The 21,064-nt window shown below is 40.9% G+C and overlaps 1 protein-coding gene across 1 annotated transcript; it reads left to right on the plus strand.

Moving 5' to 3' along the window:
• Positions 1-15,935: 15,935 nt before the first annotated feature.
• LOC124066783 (ubiquitin carboxyl-terminal hydrolase 37-like) lies at positions 15,936-20,088 on the plus strand. Its single transcript, XM_046403548.1, has 11 exons — positions 15,936-16,108; positions 16,488-16,547; positions 16,696-16,827; positions 16,934-17,057; positions 17,158-17,309; positions 17,514-17,613; positions 18,182-18,258; positions 18,383-18,491; positions 19,004-19,061; positions 19,488-19,595; positions 20,033-20,088. Exons 1-11 carry the CDS (start codon positions 15,936-15,938, stop codon positions 20,086-20,088), a joined length of 1,149 nt encoding a protein of 382 aa, XP_046259504.1.
• Positions 20,089-21,064: the final 976 nt, after the last annotated feature.

The raw sequence follows: 21,064 nt of genomic DNA on the forward strand, positions 1-21,064 counted from the left end.
CTGATAAACACAAGATCCATAAGGCGTAACATCTGCACTGGATTACTGACACCATATTGTCATCAATGTTTCTTTATGCAATATCAATATTTGATTTTTTTAATATCACAGTTATCAATACGAATATATCAAGACACCCTAAATGTACACAGACTCAAATGTCCAGCATATGCTCAGATTTTTTAAAACATGTCTCCTGCGTACCTCCCAGGCAGCCATTGGCTTCCATTTATTGCCATACATTGTAAAAATCAATTTGCAATCACTTACGATTGTGTAGTACATCTTTGAATTAATGTGCATTTACAACTGACAACACAAGCACATCTGAAGCTCATATAAAAATGACTGGAATCCGATGGCAGCATAGAGAGTTCAGTGATCTATAAACACTACAGCACCTTTGATTGGCAGAACTAATATGCTGAATATTAGTTTATCGCTATCCCTGAAGATATTTTGGAATATGTGTGTCTGTGTGATGGTTTGTTTGCTCTAACTGAACCTCTATTGACTGTGCAGCCACAGCAGGTTAGCAGAGACAGGAAATGATTGTTCCTCCCGGGATGGTGTCAGAAGCACCGGTCATTATTGATCCAATCCCCACTTAATTAGCCCTCAGGACATTTGATTAATGCTGCAAAGAGGTTTGAAACTATGGTTTGTTAGAGTTTGTTTTACAGTGTGTTATATTCAGAGATGAAATATAGTGGTTGAGCACCCTCATACATACAATAAACTCCTGGCTGTTTCAGCTAGCAGGCACTCCACTGCTCGGTATAAGGAGAATCCAGTACAGACGTTGTCACTTTACACAGTGATTTGTTGTCATTGTTAAGTGTTATTATTGTCCAGTTGACTTCTCTGTGTTTATCTTCTCTCAAAAATGTTGTGGTTTGTCGGTGTCTTTTTGAATATATGGACTTGCCTTAAGTCAAACGTCAGCCATGAAAAATGACTGGACCGGTTGCAAAAAAGCGACCTCTTCTATGGAGATCAACTTTCAGTGAAAGGATGATGTTAGCCCAGCTCCCAGTACTCACTGACCCTCCCCTAACACACTGATAACACTCAGTCCACTCACTCCTACTGGATACACATTTACAAAGAGGTCACAGATATTTTGTCTAATTCATTTAAAGACAGAACAATTTCAGAAAAACGTTACTCGAAGAGGAGTAAGTGGTGCATTTTTTGGTGGGTGTTCATGTTCATGTGCAGATTAATACACATTAGGTGTGCTATAGTATTTACAGCAGCAGGATAGTACATGTGGAAATGACTCACTGGAAAAATCTGTCATCCTGTGAAAGGGTGTTGATTTTGGTCTTTTCAGAGGATAAAATCTGGTTGCCAGCTTTATCCTTTAAGGTCTCAGGATGGCCTTGGAGTTAGTCTTTAGCGTGAAGGGGACTTGATCCTTGTATGCAGCCATATATGCTGAGGTACAGTAAGACGCACTAAATCCCAGCCCGATCTTGCGCCGTCTCTGAAACACTGATGACAGTTGTGGCGTTTGTGAATTGCACGAAGATGACGTTGGCTTCAAGCTGAATGGGGTGACTGCTGGTCTGATGCTATGCACAGCGTCAGGCAAATCCTGTTGGACTTAAATGTGAATGTATAAACTTTTCCTCCTCATCAGATAAGCCTCATAACGAGTGTGTCGTAGCCTGGTTTCATTCACAAACCTGAACGCACACAGAAAAGAAACAATGTCATCTGCTGAACTGGCACATTTGTGGCTATATGTCGTAAATTGCAATGATGCTGTATTTTTGTGTGATAAATGTATATACCAAAAGAGCATAGGAACTAGTCTACTTTTAACATTGGAAACAATGTTTGTTGACAGTGAAAGTACAGCTATTTATTTATTCATGCAGTGTCTATAAGAGTATAGTTGTAAACGTATGTGAGGTGAGTTGAATAAATTATGTGATTTAGCACAGGCACAATTTGGTTTTTCTCTCTCTGTGTTCATACTTGTATTATAACACTGTACAGATGACATATTCACATGTTTTGTATTTCACACACGTCAGCTTCAATTATTGTTTGTTCCCAATTATTTCATAAGATATGGAAATATGGATATGGATGGATATGTGTGTGTGTGTGTGTGTCTAGGGTTTAATCTAGAAGTTGCTGCCTGCACAGATGCATCAATCAAAACGCCCACCTCAGAATCTTATAACTGTCACAACTGTCAGTGCTGTCAATCTTTCTCTTTCACACAAACAAACACACACACACACACACACACATATCCAACACTGACCCCTGGCCGAAGGAGGAAACCTTCAAATTGTGTTTTTCCTTGTAGTATTAAACTCCTCCTCCCAAGCAGAAATAACAAAAGGTGATAAGAATTAAATCTTTTGATCTTTGTGTGTGTGTGTGTGTGTGTGTGTGTGTGTGTGTGTGTGTGTGTGTGTGTGATCGAAAGAAAATTTCTTTATTACTGTGTGTGTGTGTGTACCATAAAAGTCTGGGAACACTCTTTATTAAAACATGTTTGGGAGTTAAACTAATGGGGGAAAAAAAGAAAGAAACTGCGACTGGCCAAGTTCAAAAGAAAAACGTGGTCCCATGCATGTCAAATCGTGTCATTACTGACCAGAGTGACATGTCTTTAACGTCATACAAAACCATATTTATAGGTTGATGAAATCTCTTCGATAGACAACAGCAGATGTGTAGGCACTGAGCAGCACAAATCTTCAGTCAAGTCCTAAACTTGGTGTTCTGAGTTCTAAACCTCTCAGTATGCATCAAATTATGGTTAATTCAGCCATTCGAGTCACTTCTATGACAATCGCTTTTGCGCGTTTCAGTCATGCCAAATTAAACTGTGACTGTTATGTTTCAGTCTCTAAAACCGATACGGGGGGAGTTTCAGAAACAGTTGAGTCAGGTGTTGATGCTCCACCTCTCACTGTTGCTCCCCCATCTTGGAGGAATCACGTATGCGCCCTCCACGCCTCCAGACAAACGCCTAACAGCAAGCTATTATTCTGTGTGTCTGTGAAAAGATATGGAGACGTGTGAGCAGGTGCAATAGTTATTAGTGTAAGTGCCAGTGAAAGATGTCATAATGTCAGAGGATTTGCCTGCAGGTGACAGACGCGAGGTTCCTCTTGTGTTATGAAAATTACAACATGGAGTGTTTAAAGTGTGTTTTCATCTATCTATCTATCTATCTATCTATCTATTAATGTGTTTCATGATTTTTTTATATATGACAGTCATATATGACAGTCTGCATTTTGCTGACAACGTGGAAAATTGGCAACAACATCAGAGCTCTACCTGAGAGGACATTTTAACATGTCACGGTGGGAAAAGCACAGGAGTGAATAATGAAAAGTGAAAATCGTCAAATAGTCTGCCGTGAAAAAAGTGATGATCAAAATGTCAACATAAAAGTGGCAAATGTTTATGCAGTGTGCAAGAATTTAAAAACACTGCACAGCCAGATGTTGAATTTCAGCAGAAACAATGCATGAAGCTTTTCCTGCCTGCAAAAGTGCAGAATATTTACCTTCTCTGCAGTAGTAACTAACTCACATAAAAGCAAACGTAAAACAAACATTCAACTTGTGCTTGGTAAGATAAATTATCTTAATTTAATACTTGTTACTCAAATAATATGCACATTCAGGACCAGGATTAGACAAGCCCAGAACAGGCGATGCTATAAAACTGCCAACCTTATTAAAGCTAGCTACTCGGTCACTGTGAGCTTTTAGACCTCGACACAGGATCTTACCTTCACAGTGAGCTGGAGTAGTTAAACATTGTGTTGTACAAAACAGCTTGTACACAGTAGTGTGAACAGTCACTTGTTGGGTTCTGATAAGCAAAACACGGGTCTTATTCTTCCTGAGAGGAGCTTGTCATGTTTGATTTACCATTGGCTCCTACATAACCTATCAAAAAACACACAATCTCTGATGCTCATCATGTGTTTATCACCATAATCCTCTGATTGAACTCCCAGCCGATCGTGCACGCGTTACATGTGTGAAGTATTTCAACTCTCTATGTATCCTTACATACGTGTTTCTCTCAACCCCACAGCCTTACCGCAGGCTTCACGACTCGAGCTTTGTCCTCGCTGAAGCTTCCTCTGCGTTTAGACACGACCGCGAATTCCCTGAACATCGTCAGTAGCATGTAATTCACACATACGCACAGGGAGAGACACATACAATCTGCCCTGCAGCACAGCTCATGACTTATTCCCTCTCAAATGAAAACAAAACAAAAAAAAAAAGTCAGGAAGGCAGTTGGTAGTGCCGATGAAAAGACAAAACACTGTACACTTCGACGCCCCTCTCATCTTTTATTCATTGATTTCATATCATCCAACATCTTAATTGCTTTAAGCTTTTAATAACAGCGATGATTTAATGACATATCATAGATGTTTTATGCCTTCAGGCCACTTAATTAAATTATCTGTTACATTACACTGACAGTCATGTATATGAAACACTGACTGGATGGTCTGATGTATGGAGATGGAGATGAAGATGATCCACAGATCGAGATTCCACCAGCACTCAGACTTCTCTTTGGGCCGTCACTGATGCTGGTTGGTGTTACTTTGCGATCTGGCCTGTGAATATAAATCTATAAAATATATTTGCTCCAATGTGGGAAAGAGGGAAGAGTTAATTTATTTTTTATGTGGAGGTGATTGCCAGGAGAGGGTAGCCTCACTTTAAACTGATAGATAACAGAAAGAGGTGGTAAAATGTACGAATGGCTCAGAGCCAAGAGGCGTAGCTGAAAGGGAGTGAATGAAGCAGCAGAAGAGAAGGAATGTTTTGAAGCTGAGTGGAAGCTCACGTTCATGTTGTCCTTAATCAGCAACAGGAATTGTGGAAATTTATCCTCTATTATTAATATTACTTTTTTAAAATTGCGCTTAGATGTGTTGGCTTTAATACCCATCTCATATTTTTGTCTGTGAAGCAGACTCAGGTGCATTCAAGAGACTGAAAAGAGTGTCATGAAAAGAAACAAAAACTCGAAACTTAAGCCTTAAGCTTAAGACAACTAAATAATCTGACCTGAAATAAAAAAAGGGTAGACAAAGAAGAGAGAGGTGTGTGGGTGATGTAATTTATAGCAATAAATCTCTGCCCATTTACCGCAGATTATGGCCCGGCCAGGAAAACAGTCATCGTTATTATTCACATTAGACTAAGTGCTCCACCTCTCATGATGGGGGGGGTTAAGGAAGGAGGGAGAAATGAATGGGGAGGCCAGACATTTACTGTTGTACCCTTAGCTCATGGATGGGTGAGGGATGGTCTCGACTGAGAGTCTCCGCCCTCCCATCCACCAGCTATGTCCTTGCTTTTGTCCTTTATTAGTCATTTAAAAACTGATTTCATGGAAAATCCAAGAGTAAAACCAGAGTCAATCAGTAAGCCTGTAACGGGTTGATTTTCTTATTGTTCATTTTCATGCTCATCCAGTTTTGCTGCTGAGTGCCAATTGTTTAGATGTTTTCCTCTGCACTTCCCCAAAATCACATGGTAATCCAGCAATTTTTCATTTGCTGTCATGCTCTTTCTGTCCTTCTGATACAAATGAACTTTTCTCTGACTTGTCCGATCTGGTGAAACAACTCTGAGCAGCATCCAGCTCTCTCCTCAGAGAACCACTGTCAAAAATGTAAGCCTCCATTTTTATTGTATTAACACATTTTCACCCTGTTAAGGCTGGCATTATTCTATACTATTCTTACTGTTACCAAATCCTGTGCTGTGCACCCAAAGCCAACAACGCATTAATCCACCTCACATTCAGACTTTCTATAATTTCATATACTGACTGATGTATAATTTGTACATCTTCAACACGTTACGTAATGAGACCATCGGCGTTTGTTTCCCTGCCTGTGCAAGTTACCTTTTTGTAGTCGATTTATTTTCATTGCATAAACACACTCACACACAGCCACCTTGTCCCCTGGGCACATTTTATTAATGCTGGCAATACAGCAGACAGGAACATAAATTACTAGCAAGCAAATTTTAAATGCAATAGTTCAATTGTTCATTGCGACCATGTTTTAAATAACATATCACTCAAATGTTCCTGTTTCATGTAACAAAAGAGTCACGTCATTTAAATTGGACAAATTAGTTACCTGTACTACTTCTGGAGTAACTTATTAACAAGTGAAACCAGATACAAGCAAACTGTGTATTTTTCATTTTTAAACCAGTGAAATAATTTTTGTAATATAATTTATAATCTGCCAGTTAGGCAGCCATGTTGCCACCAGGTTGTTGACACCTCTGTAAGTGGTAGATGGTCAATGCTGTAGGAAATATCCAAAAGCCAAAAGCACAACATGGAGGCTGATGTTTTTCCGTCATGGTTGCTCATGGTCTTCATGATGTGACATGGACTAAATAGTAAGCCACAAACAGAGCCATGCTAGCGATGTGCAACCTTAATGCTAAGCTAAGATGCTGGCTGTAGTGAGTCTATTTACTGGACAGACATGAGAATGGTGTTTTTGTTTTTTTTTTTAATCTGACAACTGACAGGGTACCTGAAAATCAGTGTTGTAATAAGCATGTTGAAAGGGGCTCCATTCATTCATTCATCCTGATTATTTATTTGTGAAGCCACTGGACAGTTCATTATCATCCATATTTATTTTAGTTTTCCTTCTCTTCCCTCCTACAACAGCTTGCCATGCTCGCCGAATTTCATTTTATGACACCGTGAACATCTAAGGTGCAAACAGCCTTTGAATAAAGGTGATAAAATTTGTGCCGGATTCTCCTCATAACAACGTCGTGCCATTTCAGTGATCACCGCTGTGTGCTGGGAGAGAAAAGTTTTTCTTTGTTCCTTTGTGTTTCAGGGAAGCTCTGGTCTGTGTCATTAGCAGTCTGCTTTCAGTCTCAAGTGGGTTTCATATTAGACAGTTGGCCACAACAGATAGAGAGAAAGAGAGAGAGAGAGAGAGAGAGAGAGAGAGAGAGAGAGAGAGCTTTTCCTGACAGTCAAACACTATCCCCTGTGGTCCAACCTGCCACATAATTTATTTTTTTATTTTTTTATTTTAAAAAAACACACAGGTACTTTGTAACACGTTTTCTTGACATTTCTTGCAACACTTTCTGATTTGTAAAACTGGAAAGTATCTATCATTTCCGAACACTGTCTTTATTAGACTTTGCATCATTACAGTGGTTGATAACGTCAAATAACTCTTCCACAATGTTTCCTCCCAGGAGTGTAATGAAATTATGCCCACGGCCTGTGATCTGGATGTACTCTGGACAATACCTTCGGACAGGTACAGTGTCAGGTTGAATAACAAGTCATGGAAAATATCACATGGCTCTAAGTGAGTTAACTCCAGTCATACAACATCCTTTATTATAGCTGCCAGAACAATTTAATTCTCTGTCTGGAGCGCAGGCTCTAATAAATCTGGAGTAAGGAAACATTCGGACAACTTTATTGTTCGTCAGATCATATTTTTTGCACAGGTTCACTGGTTTGTTGAAGATGCCATATTTTTTGGCACTAGTTTATGTGTTAAAATGTGGAAAAGGAAGAATAAGCAAGAGTTTTTCACATGATATTTTGTTTCTTCACCACAGGACAATGTGTTCAATCAAACATCCACAATTTTTAATTTCTTCAGGATCCTCCCATCCATCAGTTAATTCATTTACTCTGCTGAGCAGCGGTGGAAGACTTCCTCTCAGACCGCAGAGATCGGCTATTAAGAAATAAGAATTGAGTTTCTCTTGTGCAAACACAACTGAGAATTTGTGTAACATATTAAAATTAATTGATAATACACAGTCGCACATGCATACTGTGTATTTACAAGCCCATTTGGTGTGTGTCTCATCTTCTGCTGCAAATCAAGCTTGCAGACGTCAGGCCCACAAAAATAATGGAGGTCAAAATATTTGAAAGTAAAAAGTATTTTTTGTATCATCTTAATTTTTGCCTGGTAGCAGAACAGGCTGCCCCTTAGCTGCCATCTATCCACCTCACACACAACAACACATCTGCTGGGAGCATGCTGTTCCATGTGTGGAGAGAGCAGGGCCCAGGTTAAGAAGGGACCCCCTTCTCTCTCTGAGGAAGCTCTGTTCTCAGCCAACGGGGTCCTGAGAAGGGAGAAGGTCCACGTGGAGGATCCATTTAGGAGCCATCTGCAGAAACCTTCTGGATCACACCACAAAACGTCAACTCTGCGCTACCACTTTCATGTGGATTCTCTGTATGTCATCAATATTTTAATGCAAGGCAGCGCACATTAAGTAAAATGTCATTTTTGGTTATTCAGCCATATGTTCACTTATGGAAAATCACCATCATACACATGATCGAATATAATTCAGCTGTGCCTCTTTCTCTTGATAGATTCTGCAGGCCGTTCTTATTACCGCTGCACTCATTGATTGCTGCGACGGCTGCCTGTGTATTGAATTGCGGTAAGTAATGAAAATGGTGTGTGTCCACTGTTGGTCCTCCTATTGATCCCATCAGTGGTAAGTAGCTTTGCTCCAATTAGGCCTTAATAGGCCCAAGGAAGAGAGGAAAGGAGGGGAGGGGAGAGGAGAAGGGAGGAGTTAGTGATTGTATGAAACTGTACGAAATGTGAAGCAACATATAAGTTGTAACAAAATAAAACCAGAATATTTAACAAATGTTCCCTGAATAAATGCAACACCTTTGAGATGACCATTTCACAATAAATTAGTGTAATGAAGGTGTTGTGGGACAGAAATCCTGTAAGCTGAGCTGCTCTACTCTGACGGCCAACCATTAAATATAATGTGAAAAACAAATTCCCTATGGAGACAGTTTACCCTATTATTTATATGTGAACTTAGTTACAATACAGAATCAATGATAATCAGCTCCTGTTTCTGCTCATTCTCACCAGGTTATACCTCCATCTGCAGCTGCTTACAAAGCTCGTTTTTCCCTCCTTGTTGAAGAGCTGACAGGAACTGACTCGTCACAGCAATGCTAACATAATCAGCTGAACCCACACAACCTTCAATGCACAAATTATGTTACACAACATTGTGTGTGTGTGTGTGTGCGTGAGTGTGTGTGTTGGGGGGGCGGTTGCTATCCTTCAAAGTCATTTAGTTAATGCCTGGACTCGCAGTGAATGTTGAGAGGGGGAAGGAGCTGCAGCCTTGAAGCCACATTAGACACATGCAGCAGAGTGCTACAAAACAAGGCTGTGTGTGTGTGTGTGTGTGTGTGTGTGTGTGTGTGTCCACCTGTGAATCAGTTTGTCTTTCTGCTTCACTGCTGCTGCACATCTGGCTTCCTCCGGCAGCAGGTACCGCATGAGTTAAGATGCCTGTTCTCTTTCAAACAAAGCTAAAAACAGAAACATCCGAGGCTGAGATAAAACGACGAAAGCTGGCAGGTGAAATGACGCTCATACATTAATATGGAGGAAATCAAAGACATGTTTCATTTCAAACTGAGGCTGTCAATTCCCATTTAATAACATTCGCTTGGCACAGACGAGATGATTCTTTATTCAAGCTTTCATGGGACTGATAGATAGCCAAATAGATGATTTATCCCATTTGAAATTATAATTTGAGAGGTTCAAGTAAAAATCCTTGGTTGTACCATTTGAGAAAGAAATGCAAGTCTCTCAGTCCACTCCACCTTTCCTCCACTGGCTTACCAACATATCTTTTCCTACAAAAACTCCATAAATTTATTTTACACTCTATATATTTACATTACGCCCTGATCTTTCATATACAATATGCTTAAAGAAGCAGCCGGTAACAACGTGGTCAAAATTCTAAGGAAATTTTCGCTAACAAGTCTGATATGATAGCGAGTGCTTTATTGAGCCCACACAGGGGAACTTTGGGTCTTAGAGTAGCACAAGAACAGAAATAAATAGAGAGTTAAGTTAAAAACCTTTAAAAAGAATTTGATTAGAAAAATGAAAATATATAAAATAAAAGTATGCTATGCTAAGCTAATTGCTTTCTGGCTCTAAAGTCATAGTTTACACAAAGATGCAATGGATAGTTAGCAAAATGTCAAACCGTTCCTTTACGTCCTGAGGGAATAGAATATAATATTATTAGTTTAATCAGAAGTGTCAGTTTTGGTACTGGTCAAACCGTATCTGTATTTTTTGTTTCTTCTCCCTCAGCTGCGGGGCACCTGTTGCAGCAGGCAGGATGTGTTTCTGATTAGAACTGATACCAGCTGCTGGCTAACAGGCTAACAGGACAGAAACATTTATCTGGCTAACAAAGCCCTGGCAGGGCTGCTGTCCTCCACTCCGTAATGCTTTACGACACTGTCATTTAAAGATGACATACGATAGGAGCGGGGTTTATCTCCCGTCGTCACACACACACACACACACACACACACACAGGCACACAGCTGCTGCTAGGCGGACAGAAAGGCAGAGATTGATGAGCAGTTGCTGTGCATGAGTGTTTGTGTGTGTTGGCCAGAGCTTCTTGGTTATTTATTTTAATATTTTCTCTAGTTTTACATCTCTCATGAATCAAGAGGAATTGGGAATGGTTGTTGTGTGACTCTGGGTATTGGCTATCTCCTCTGTTATAACTCTGTGTGTGTGTGTGTGTGTGTTTGTCAAACTAACCCCAGCACAACAGAATACAGCATGTTGGGCCTGGGTGATTCCCAAGGTCCCGTAAGTAATCACTAATTGAACAGACACATTACTTATTCAATAATCAATTAATAATTGATTAATTAACAAGAGAAAGTGAGTGCAGTGGTACAACAAATCCTAATTATAGTACACAGCAGAGGGAGAGCATAGTGTTGACATAGATAGATGGAGAGGGTGACTACACGGACTTGAAAAGCTCCAGCTAATAGCATGTTTTTAGTCAAATTCATTTTTCCTCTCCTTTTGTTGTAGAGTACTGAGTACTGTGATGGTTTTGTATTCAGACATTAATATCATCTTATACTGCAACGCCACCAGGAGGCAACAACCTCCTAAGAAGGTTGAAAGGTTACATTAGTAACAACAGTCTGAGTGAAGAGACTATTTCTCTGGTCAGTCACCTTTCCACTGAGAGATGAAAAATTTATGTTTCTCTCCCCTGACATAATAAAATAAACATTTCAAAGACATTAATCCGTCTTTGATCAGCCTCTGTAATCACAAGCAAAAGCCAAAAAATAAAAAATAAAAAAAAAGGTTATGCAGAAAATGGTGCTATGGGTAAAAATAGGAACCACGTGCATATCTCAGCAACATCCATGAAACTACTGATTGGTTAATCCAACTCGTGTCAGGAGACGGGATTGTAACAGAGAAAGAAGAAGGAAAAAAATGTGAATTATGTAAAACGGGTGCTACAGCTGCGCTCGACTGTGCTTCTGCGTAGGGGAACACTTACTGATGATTTACCTTGCAAATGAATGTGCATTTTAAATGGTTCTACAAGGCTTCTGCTTTATGAAGACAGTTTTTGCACTGGTTACAAAAAGGCTATCGATTCGGCGTCTTGAAATCAGCAAGGGAATGTCTCTGTGTTCTTTAAGTGATGTCTCCTATAATGTACCTGCTCTAAATGTCTACTGAAAACAGTTCCTTGTTTATGGGGAGAAAAAATCCAGTAGGCAACCTCAGCTGGACTAATTGGACTGCTGTCATTAAAGAATTAAATGTGCAGCAGTAATTTATGTTGTACAATTATTTAATTTTTTTTGTCACTTTAATTTTTATTGAGAATCAGGTTTTGTGTTTTGTTGCTGTTCAGTCATAAACATTGTCCATCTCATCCATTTCTCTTCGACCTGAGCTTCCTGTAGCCTTCGGCCGTGTGTCATTTTTTCCATTGTGTAGATTTCCTCCACAATGTGTGTCCATTGATCCTGTATAGGGATGTCTTCCCTTCCCCATTTCCTCATAATAGCTCTTTTAGCTGCTGTTTGTATTACTTTTTTTATTCTTTTCACATAGGTTACACAAATACAGTACATATGAAGAAAGACATAAGAATAAGACATAAGAATCTTATATCCTTTGTCTTTTTTATTTGAGATCAATTTTTTTATATAAGCCAAAGACAGATATAGTACAATTATTTCTTCTTATGCACAGTGTTATTTATTTAGTGTGACTGTCAGAAATACCTGGTGAACTGAGCAAAATAAGTCACGTATTTCACAAATGGCTGGGGTTTGTTTTTTTGTTTGTTTGTTTTGTTTGTTTTTTTCTTGTTTTCAGTACTCCTGCTGTAGTTCTGATTCATGTCTCCCTCTCCTCCGTACAGGAAGCAGCAGAGGATAATCAGATTACCCGCTCTGAATGGGGAGAGATAATTGAATCTAACATGAGCTAAGCCATTTACCATTTTAATGCTGCTCTTACGGATTGGGACACCCTTTCCAAATGCAGAGGAATGGCTCTTAAATTGAGATCAATAAAATGTAAATTGCATTGTTTAAGGTTCACGTTCTTATTTTTCCTTTCATTCAGTTGTAGAGTCATGATTGTATTTACGTTTATACTTATATTACAATAGCCTTATGCTGGGAGGTCATGATGCATGAACTCTTTCTGAATTTTGTTCCGTTTTCAAACATCTCTGACTAACATTAGTATTTATCATGATTGTGGAAGTAGTCTGTGCTTTCTGCTTCAAAACACACAAAGCTCCTGTATGCTGCATTTCTTAAGTAAGTAAAGTGCGGGGGGGGCTTTAGTTAGGGGCAGTGAGAGTAGAGAGCTTAATGGATAAAGCCCCGAAGACTGTGACAAAGCAAAGAAATCACCACACACAGACACACACTATGAGACCGTTTCTGAGTGACAGAGGCACAACACACCAGCAGTCTCAAAAGGACTGTCTGATCTACGAAAGCTGACCCAGAGAGGATGCTGATGCAGTGTCACACAATTTGCATGACAATCACTGACAGTGAAGGACTGACAGTAAGACTGGTTGTATAGTATACACGTATTTTTGTTTCATTTATTTCACACAGTGTTTTCGTCATTTAAATTTAGTGACCATAAAGTTCAAGAAGGCAGTTTTGAAAACGATCAAACAAGGGTGGCGATCCTCTGATGCCACTATATCTGATGTGGGGGCAGCCGTGACCTAGAGGTTGGAGAAGCGGCTTGTGATCGGAGGGTCACCGGTTCGATCAGATTTAACCTCAAACATACTCACAGTCCACATGTTTAAAAAACCATGGAAAAAGTGGGAGAGAGAGGAGGAGGAAGAAAGAGAGAGAGGCTTTGGGGGCAGCTGTGGCCTAGAGAAGCGGCGTGTGATTGGAGGGTCGCTGGTTTGATTCCCCCACCGCACGGGCAGGAAAAATTTGGGTGTGGTGGAGTGATTAATGCGATAAAAAATCCTCCCCCCCTTCATTAGCTGGCCGATGTGCCCTTGAGCAAGGCACTTAACCCCCAGGATGCTCCCCGGGCGCTTGATGCTGCCCACTGCTCCTGTGTGTGTTTCACTGCATGTAATTTGCTGGGTTTCATGCCTCCGTTATCGGCTAACTGAATGAATAAAATCTCACTTTTGCCCCGTGTTGTTGGTACTATGAGGAAACCAGAAAGTGATTCTGCTATCAGGCAACAGCACCGACAATAATAACCATTTGGAAAAGTTTGGAGGGGAGGATGATTCCTATCAAACACATTGAAATAGAAAATTACACATTACCATCAACCACCCCACCTTACTGACTATTAAAACACTGTTGCCTGTTGTTGTTGAGTTTTTTGAAGTGTACTTATAATGGGATTCTCCACTATATCAGCACCTGAATGCTTAAACACCTGCTGGCAATAGAATCTGATGAAGGAAGACGTGCAAGATGTCGCCCGGTGTTTGCTAGACTATTGATTTGTCTGATTCGCTCAGATCTGAGTTGTGATTTTATTTTAATTTGACTTAATCAAAGAGTCAAATAATAAAGCCAGTTGAAGATGGCTTTCGTGTGGCTCAGGTAAGAATTGTGACATGCGGTTCCATTCCAGAATGTCAGGGGTTCACCTCAAAGCACACATTCTAGAACTGATCTGGTACTTGAGTTCTTGTTAGTGAGAGGGTCAGTTTCACTTCAACTTCTCAACAGTGAACAGGTTTACACCGAATTGCAGAAGAGATCGTCACAGCTACAAACATGTTTTCACTACGTCGTTTGTTAGGAAAGGTTAGTCTCTCAGATGTACAATGTGTTTCTTTGGGGGTCGCTTTTTTTAATGCGACCTCATGGACTGAAAAACATAATACTCTTCAGACTTTGAGTTGTGTTTGTTAGACACTACCTGTGATATTTTCTGTACCTGCAATGAAGGCACGTTGTTTTTCAGACAGTGTTTTGCCATATTTCTCTTTATTCTGAGCAGACAAAACAAACACCTCAAGAAAATGTGCCAGCAGAGGAGAGGAAAAAGCCCTCCATCCCTCAGAGGAGGTAAGATGATCGAGAACAGTTATTTTACTCTTGCCTAAACTGTTTCTTCATTTTAGCTGTTAGATTATAGTTTACCTTATTTAGTCTTCAGGTGATTTTACTCAGTGAAAACAGTTTCAGTGTAGTTTTTAAGTGGGGATCCACACACACATTCATGTAGTGTTGTGACCACATCAGTTGACCTGAGATCTGTGACAAATCTTTCTGCACTTTTGACCTTGTAACATACTGGGGCAGTAAAAAAAACTTACTGGGACACATGAGTACACATGAGTCAAGAAGATTGAAATACAAATGTTGGAGTCACAGATATTTGGTGTGCAAGTGTAGGAATAATCATTTTGTGATTCTGTGAGAGTTACAAAACTTGTCGCTGATTTCTTTCTGGCTAAAAATTATTCCACTATTGAAAAAGCAACCAACTTTCTTTACACCAGAGTGGCCTTCTCAGACACACCTGCTGCCAGCACCAGTCCAGCCTCAGCAAAGCCAGCTGAGGCTGGACAAGACACAAAGACAAAGAAAAGAAAATGGATAAATCGTCTCTTCGGTCACACTCTGGTATGTTTGACAGAAAGTGTCACAGCCTCACTTTTTCCGTGTTTAAATCACCTGTAACGTTTTTCTTTCAGTGAGCACAAATAACGTTTGAAGTAGTTTTTCCATGTTGTTTTGGTTTTCTCAACAGCAGAAAAGTGTTTCCGAGGAGAAGCCGCCAGTCCCAGAGAAAAGGTAAGACACTCCAATCCGAATACGTTTCGTGGGTTTCGACTAACTCGTTTATTCTTGTGATATTTCTGAGAAGTTCACAATAAAATAACCAACCGTGTGTCACTTTTCAGCACAACTGAGGCCCAAACTGCCAGATCAGCAAAGAAAACAAGCAAGAAGTGGTGGCGTGGGATGTTTAAATGTAGGGTATGTTTCACAGAAAGAGCTGATGTAACCACCTATGTGTCAGTCACAACTGCACGAGAGCACCTGAACACTTGTATTGTTCAATATTCTGACTTTGCATTTTTGATCCAAGACTGTTTGTCTTTCCACCAACAGACATGTCGGGTTGCTCCATGTCCCAACTCTGAAGAAGAGCAGAAAAACTCGGCAACGCCTAAAAAAAGGTAATGATGCTACGTTCACTGTCTGTCAGGAGCGTGTGAGGTGTGATCACTTCATAAATACATTCACACACAGACTACTTATTCTCACATGATATCAGATTTTTAACCATAAATAATATGACATGATGATTCATTGTCCAGTTCTGCAGTAATCTGAGTTGCTTCAGTTTTAATCTTGTGGTGATGGTCTGTCATGAAAAGAATTCTTTCTTTAATATAAATTCACCTGCCAGTCATTTTGTTCTTCTCTTGACGAGTATGATCTCTTTCTTTTCCAAAATCAGCTTTGCAAAAGTTACAAAGATGGAGGAGATGAAGGAGATGGACAAGATGGAGGAGATGAAGGAGATGGACGAGATGGACAATACAGAAGAGATGCAATTTACAGATGCCATCAACATGCTGCTGGATGAGTCCATCCAAATCACAGATAACTCAGTGCTCGACAATGAACTCACTGAGCAGTTGCTCCTCCAGCAGCTACTCTTCACGATGTTCAGCAAGTAAGTAACAACTGCCTCTACGCTTTCCAGTCTTCGAAATGTCCGCCGTAGCTGTTCATGTTAAGTTGTACTGTTAAGTTTGTGGTTGTATTTGTCAAAAGCTGTCGATGTCTTTCATTCGGTGTTAATCAGGGCTGAACTGTGACCTCAGAAAAACACATAATCAGATCTGTTAACACACTGTGTTCAGTAGATGTTTTCTCAGAATATTTGTTTAGCTCCTTCTCCGTCATGGCAGCCTGTAACAACTTTCAAAACAAATGATCAACTTCCTGTACGGTGGTAAAGCTGAAAAGTATTTTGCTGTCGTTCTGACACATGAACTCTGGATTCATTGTGACATGTTTATGAACCATGCCTTTGTGTTTTTGTGTCACAGTAGCAACACAACAAATCAGTCTACAGAGGTTGTACAGAGCAGGACCGTTGACCCATTCGGGTGAGTAAATCTGCACAGGAAGCAAAGCTGGAGCGAGACGTGAACCCAGCAAATCAAACAGAAACATGTGCTTTGGGAGACAACGAGCTCCACTTTATGTTCGGTCAGTGAGGGTGTGAAGACATGTGCTTTGACTCGTATTTGTCAGGTTTCCAAACATTGGACAGAGCTGTTATATGAACTCCAGCCTGCAGAGTATACTGGCACTGGAGGACTTCGTGAGGGACATCAGCCGCATGGAACAGGTTTGGAGTTCAGTCCCTCAGGGTAATCTGATGAGGTAAAGCAGCCCACACACACACACACACACACACACACACACGCACGTCCACGGCCCCGAAGAATGAAATCAAAGATCTAACCTTAGTCTTTCACACCTTCTGCAGAAGTTTGATGAAGATCAGGGATGTTCACGCCTCTACAGACCCAAAGATAAAATCCAGCCTCCTGCATTCATTTAAGAAGACAATTTCCATCCAGGCTCCCGAGTTCAGAGACAATCAGCAAAAAGTGAGACAACTGATTTGATGTTTTGTTGTTTCACCTCCTTCTCATGCTTTGTGCTCTGTGTATAAACTCTGCTCTGCTTGGTGTGTTTTTGTGTGTTCAGGACGCTCATGAATTCTTGACCGCAGTCTTTAGCCAGATGAGGAGTCTGGGCCCTCTGCTGAAGGAGACAGCAGCACTAAAGGGCATAAGTTACACCTGCCCTGTGGAAGACCACCTGGTATTCAGTATGGATAGCACAAGGACATGCAAGAGGTAAGATAGCACAGGTCAATGACACTCCTCTTTCACACACACACACACACACACACACACGGGTAGTCTGTCGGACAGTCAGGCTACAAGTTTTCCTGCTGCCCCACTTGCTCCCTTTAATAATCAGATGCCGAAAAGGCCCTGTTGTGATGTAGCTGTGGTACAGCACTGTGCTTTAATGTGTACTGTCCCTTTAACGTGCAGTTGTGGGTCCCAGTCAGCGAGCCAAGAAGAATTCTGTAACTTGTCTCTGGACCTGATTTCTGGAGGCTCTATAGAACAAATGCTTGAAGGATATCTGAAGGTAAGACCCATCTGTCCTCATTCAGTCACATCATCACAGACTCATCTGAAGTCTGCTGAAACACACACACAAATACAGTATTGTTTCCATCACTTTTGGGGACATCACAGTCATTAATTTCCTGAAGCCCCAAACCATAACAATAAACATTACTTTCCTAATCCTACTCCTTATCTTAACCTCACCCTTTACATTGTGGGCATTTGAGTTTTGTCCCCATGAGTAAGGCCAGTCACAGGTTTTTGTCCCCACAACTACAGGAATACACATCCCCACACACACAGACACACACACACACACGCGTCCTCCTGTGTGCGGATGTGTACTCACTTTGTAGGGACATAAATCTGAAAATTTACAGTCACACTGTGATGACTTGCCATCCTTATGTGGACAAAGTTTTATGGTGAAGTCCTGGTTCAAGGTCAGGTTTAGGTTTGGTGTAAGTTAAGGGTTATGGTTGGGCCAGTAGTGGACATGTAAGTTTATGTAATGTTCCCAAAAGTGACGAGAAGACATGATGGTGTGATTGTGTTGCTCAGCCTGTTGTCTCTGTGCTGTCCTGCAGGAGACAGATTTAGAGTTCAAGTGTGAGTGCGGAGGGACGTCGTCGGGCCAGACATTGTCCTTCGCGACCCTGCCTAGGTAAGCCACATCACAGCCATCATACATGATCACCTGACCCAAGTGGTTCCCAAATGGGGGTCCCCTGTCCCCTGACCCCTCCTTTCTCAAGATTCAACAAGTTGTGTCTCATCTTGCCCTACAGAGTGCTCATATTACACCTGAAGCGTTTTTGCTTCACTCCCTCCCACACCCTGGAGAAGATCCAAGACCCCGTCCAACTACTGAGTCATCTGAAAGTGTCCTGCAAACAGGTGAAGAGAAACAGAACAATCACAGACATTAGACACATGTGACAGTAAGAAGAAGAATCAGCTTTATTGGCAGTATATATATTTTTACATACACACACTGAATTCGTCTTCTGCGTTTGACCCATCCTTAGTTGAACACACACACACATGCAACACCCGGCAAATTACATGCAGTGAAACACACACAGGAGCAGTGGGCAGCATCAAGCGCCCGGGGAGCAAACTGGGGGTTAAGTGACTTGCTCAAGGGCACATCAGCCGGCTAATGGAGAGGGGGAGCATTTATCGCATTAATCACTCCACCCCACCCAAATTTTTCCTGCCCGTCCGGTGGGGGAATCAAACCAGCGACCCTCCAATCACACGCCGCTTCTCTAGGCCACAGCTGCCCCCAAAGCCTCTCTCTCTCTTTCTTCCTCCTCCTCTCTCTCCCACTTTTTCCATGGTTTTTTAAACATGTGGACATGTGAGCATGTTTGAGGCTAACTCTGATTACCTGTGTTTTCCCCCAGGATGTTGGCTTTTACAGTCTGGTCAGCGTCATCAACCACTTTGGCGTCTCAAGAACAGGTAAGCAGGCTGAATTCAGACATGTTGTGGAAATGTTTCAGTTAATGATGAAAATAACGGATTATTTTATACGATTTATACAGAAACGTTTTACTTACACATTTTGAGCTTGGTTAATTAATCGCTCACTAATCACTCACTTTATCCATGCATGCGTCCTTATCTAGAAAACCTTTGTGTTGCCAGTTTGTGAAGTTTCTCTAAGGTTAATATTTGTAAAACCTTAATTAATAACTTAACCTTTTGTGCCTGCGGACATGATGGATTGTTCGAAAGAGGTACCAGATTTCTGTTTTCACTTAGAAAGGACACAAATCCAGAAGCTTTTCTGACTTTGTTAAATGCTAAATCGCTGTTGTCTGCTATCAGTGAGCCTTCATCATCCGCACTGTGTTCATATAGTAACAACAATATGTCTCCTGTTAGGACACTACGTCTGTGATGGCATTTGCCCCGACAGTCCAGATGATGAGCACAACCGCTGGCTCACCTTCAACGACTCAATGGTCCACAAGACAACCAGCACATCTGTTTGTGAGCAGCGGCGGGAGTCAGCATACATCCTATTTTACAAACAAGAGGTAAGAAGGCAACACCGTCACATCCACTGTAAATGTCCAGTGCAAGTCACTGTCAGTCAGTAAATAACCGCTACGACTTCTCAAGACCAAGCACAGCCTCCGTGTGCTGTTTCACCATTTTGACATTCATTATTATTTTGAGAGGAAATTGTCAAGTTTGATATCTTCTTTTATTATGAAAGTAAAAATAAAATTTTGCATTGAAGAAAAGTTTATTTTTGTTTGCATATGCTGTCATTCATGGTTCTTAGAAAGACAATCAGAATCTGTAAAAATTGGTGTCAGCAGGTCACACTTTCAAAAATAATCGAAAACCAGAATCAACCAGGAAGATTACAGTCAGTGCACCTCTAAACACAGCGTATACAATAATGTCGTGTGTATTTTCAGGTATAGAGCAGGACGCGGAGGGGGGCGCGTCTGAAGGTCCAGAACCGAAGACCTGAGGGCCACGGAGGTGAGTCATTTATTCTGTCATTGCAGGTGCTGGACAAGGGATGGGATGAAGAACAGCAAGACCAGCGGAGGATGACCAAAGAAGAAGAAGTAGGCACACCACCTCATCACCACCACCACCCCACCACACCACCACACCACCACTCCCACCACCCCACCACACCACCTCACCACCTCACCACCACCACTCCCACCACACCACCCCACCACCATCACCACGCCCACAGGAGGATAGGGCCACCGCCCCCCAGAGAGCCTGGCTCCTCCCAAGGTTTCTTCCTATTACAGGGAGTTTTTCCTTGCCACAGTCGCCCCACAGTTGCTGAACACCAGGACAAACCAGACTGATTTCATCAGCAGTTAAATTCATAGATTTCTCATCCTGCTGTTGAGATGGTCCTGTGCTGTTGCAGCATTTGGCTTGCTCTCTGAGGACAACTATACATAAAGAAGAACGCAGAAATAATATTTTTTATAATATAAATATAATTGTGACTTTAAATTTTATATCCTAATATATATTATATCCTATAATATATAAATATAAATAAAATTAAAATAAAATTTGTAAATATATTTTCAAGGATGTGGTTGTTTGTGTTATAGCAACTCTAAGTATGAGTTTGTGTTTGGTTAAACGAGACCCAGCAAACAGGAATTTCCACAAGTTTTATTGCTCACTTTTTAAAGTTCCATAACAGTTAGGTCTCTTTTTTTACAGGAAACATAATCAGTTTGATTCATTTTATCTCAGAATGAGAAAATACACATGGTCAGATTAAAATGAAAAAGGCTGATATTCACGCACAGTGGTATTGATAGAAATAGCGGCTGTTTGTAAGGTTGTAAGAGCAGCGAGCTTGTCTACAGTCATAGAAGAAATATTTCGTCCACCCAGTGTGTTACTGAGGCAAATGTGGAAAAATGTGGAAACAGCCATCAGTGAGCAAAGCACTTCCGGTGTAA

The sequence above is a fragment of the Scatophagus argus genome, chromosome 11 (assembly GCF_020382885.2).
Source record: "Scatophagus argus isolate fScaArg1 chromosome 11, fScaArg1.pri, whole genome shotgun sequence".
In the NCBI taxonomy this organism is placed as follows: Eukaryota; Metazoa; Chordata; class Actinopteri; family Scatophagidae; genus Scatophagus; species Scatophagus argus.

Coding starts and splice junctions, on each gene's coding strand:
- LOC124066783 (XM_046403548.1), top strand. CDS start 15,936: ATGGAGGAGATGAAGGAGATGGACGAGATGGACAATACAGAAGAGATG. Junction 17,310..17,513: donor AGCACAAGGACATGCAAGAG/GTAAGATAGCAC, acceptor TTTAACGTGCAG/TTGTGGGTCCCAGTCAGCGA. Junction 18,259..18,382: donor TCCTTCGCGACCCTGCCTAG/GTAAGCCACATC, acceptor CTTGCCCTACAG/AGTGCTCATATTACACCTGA.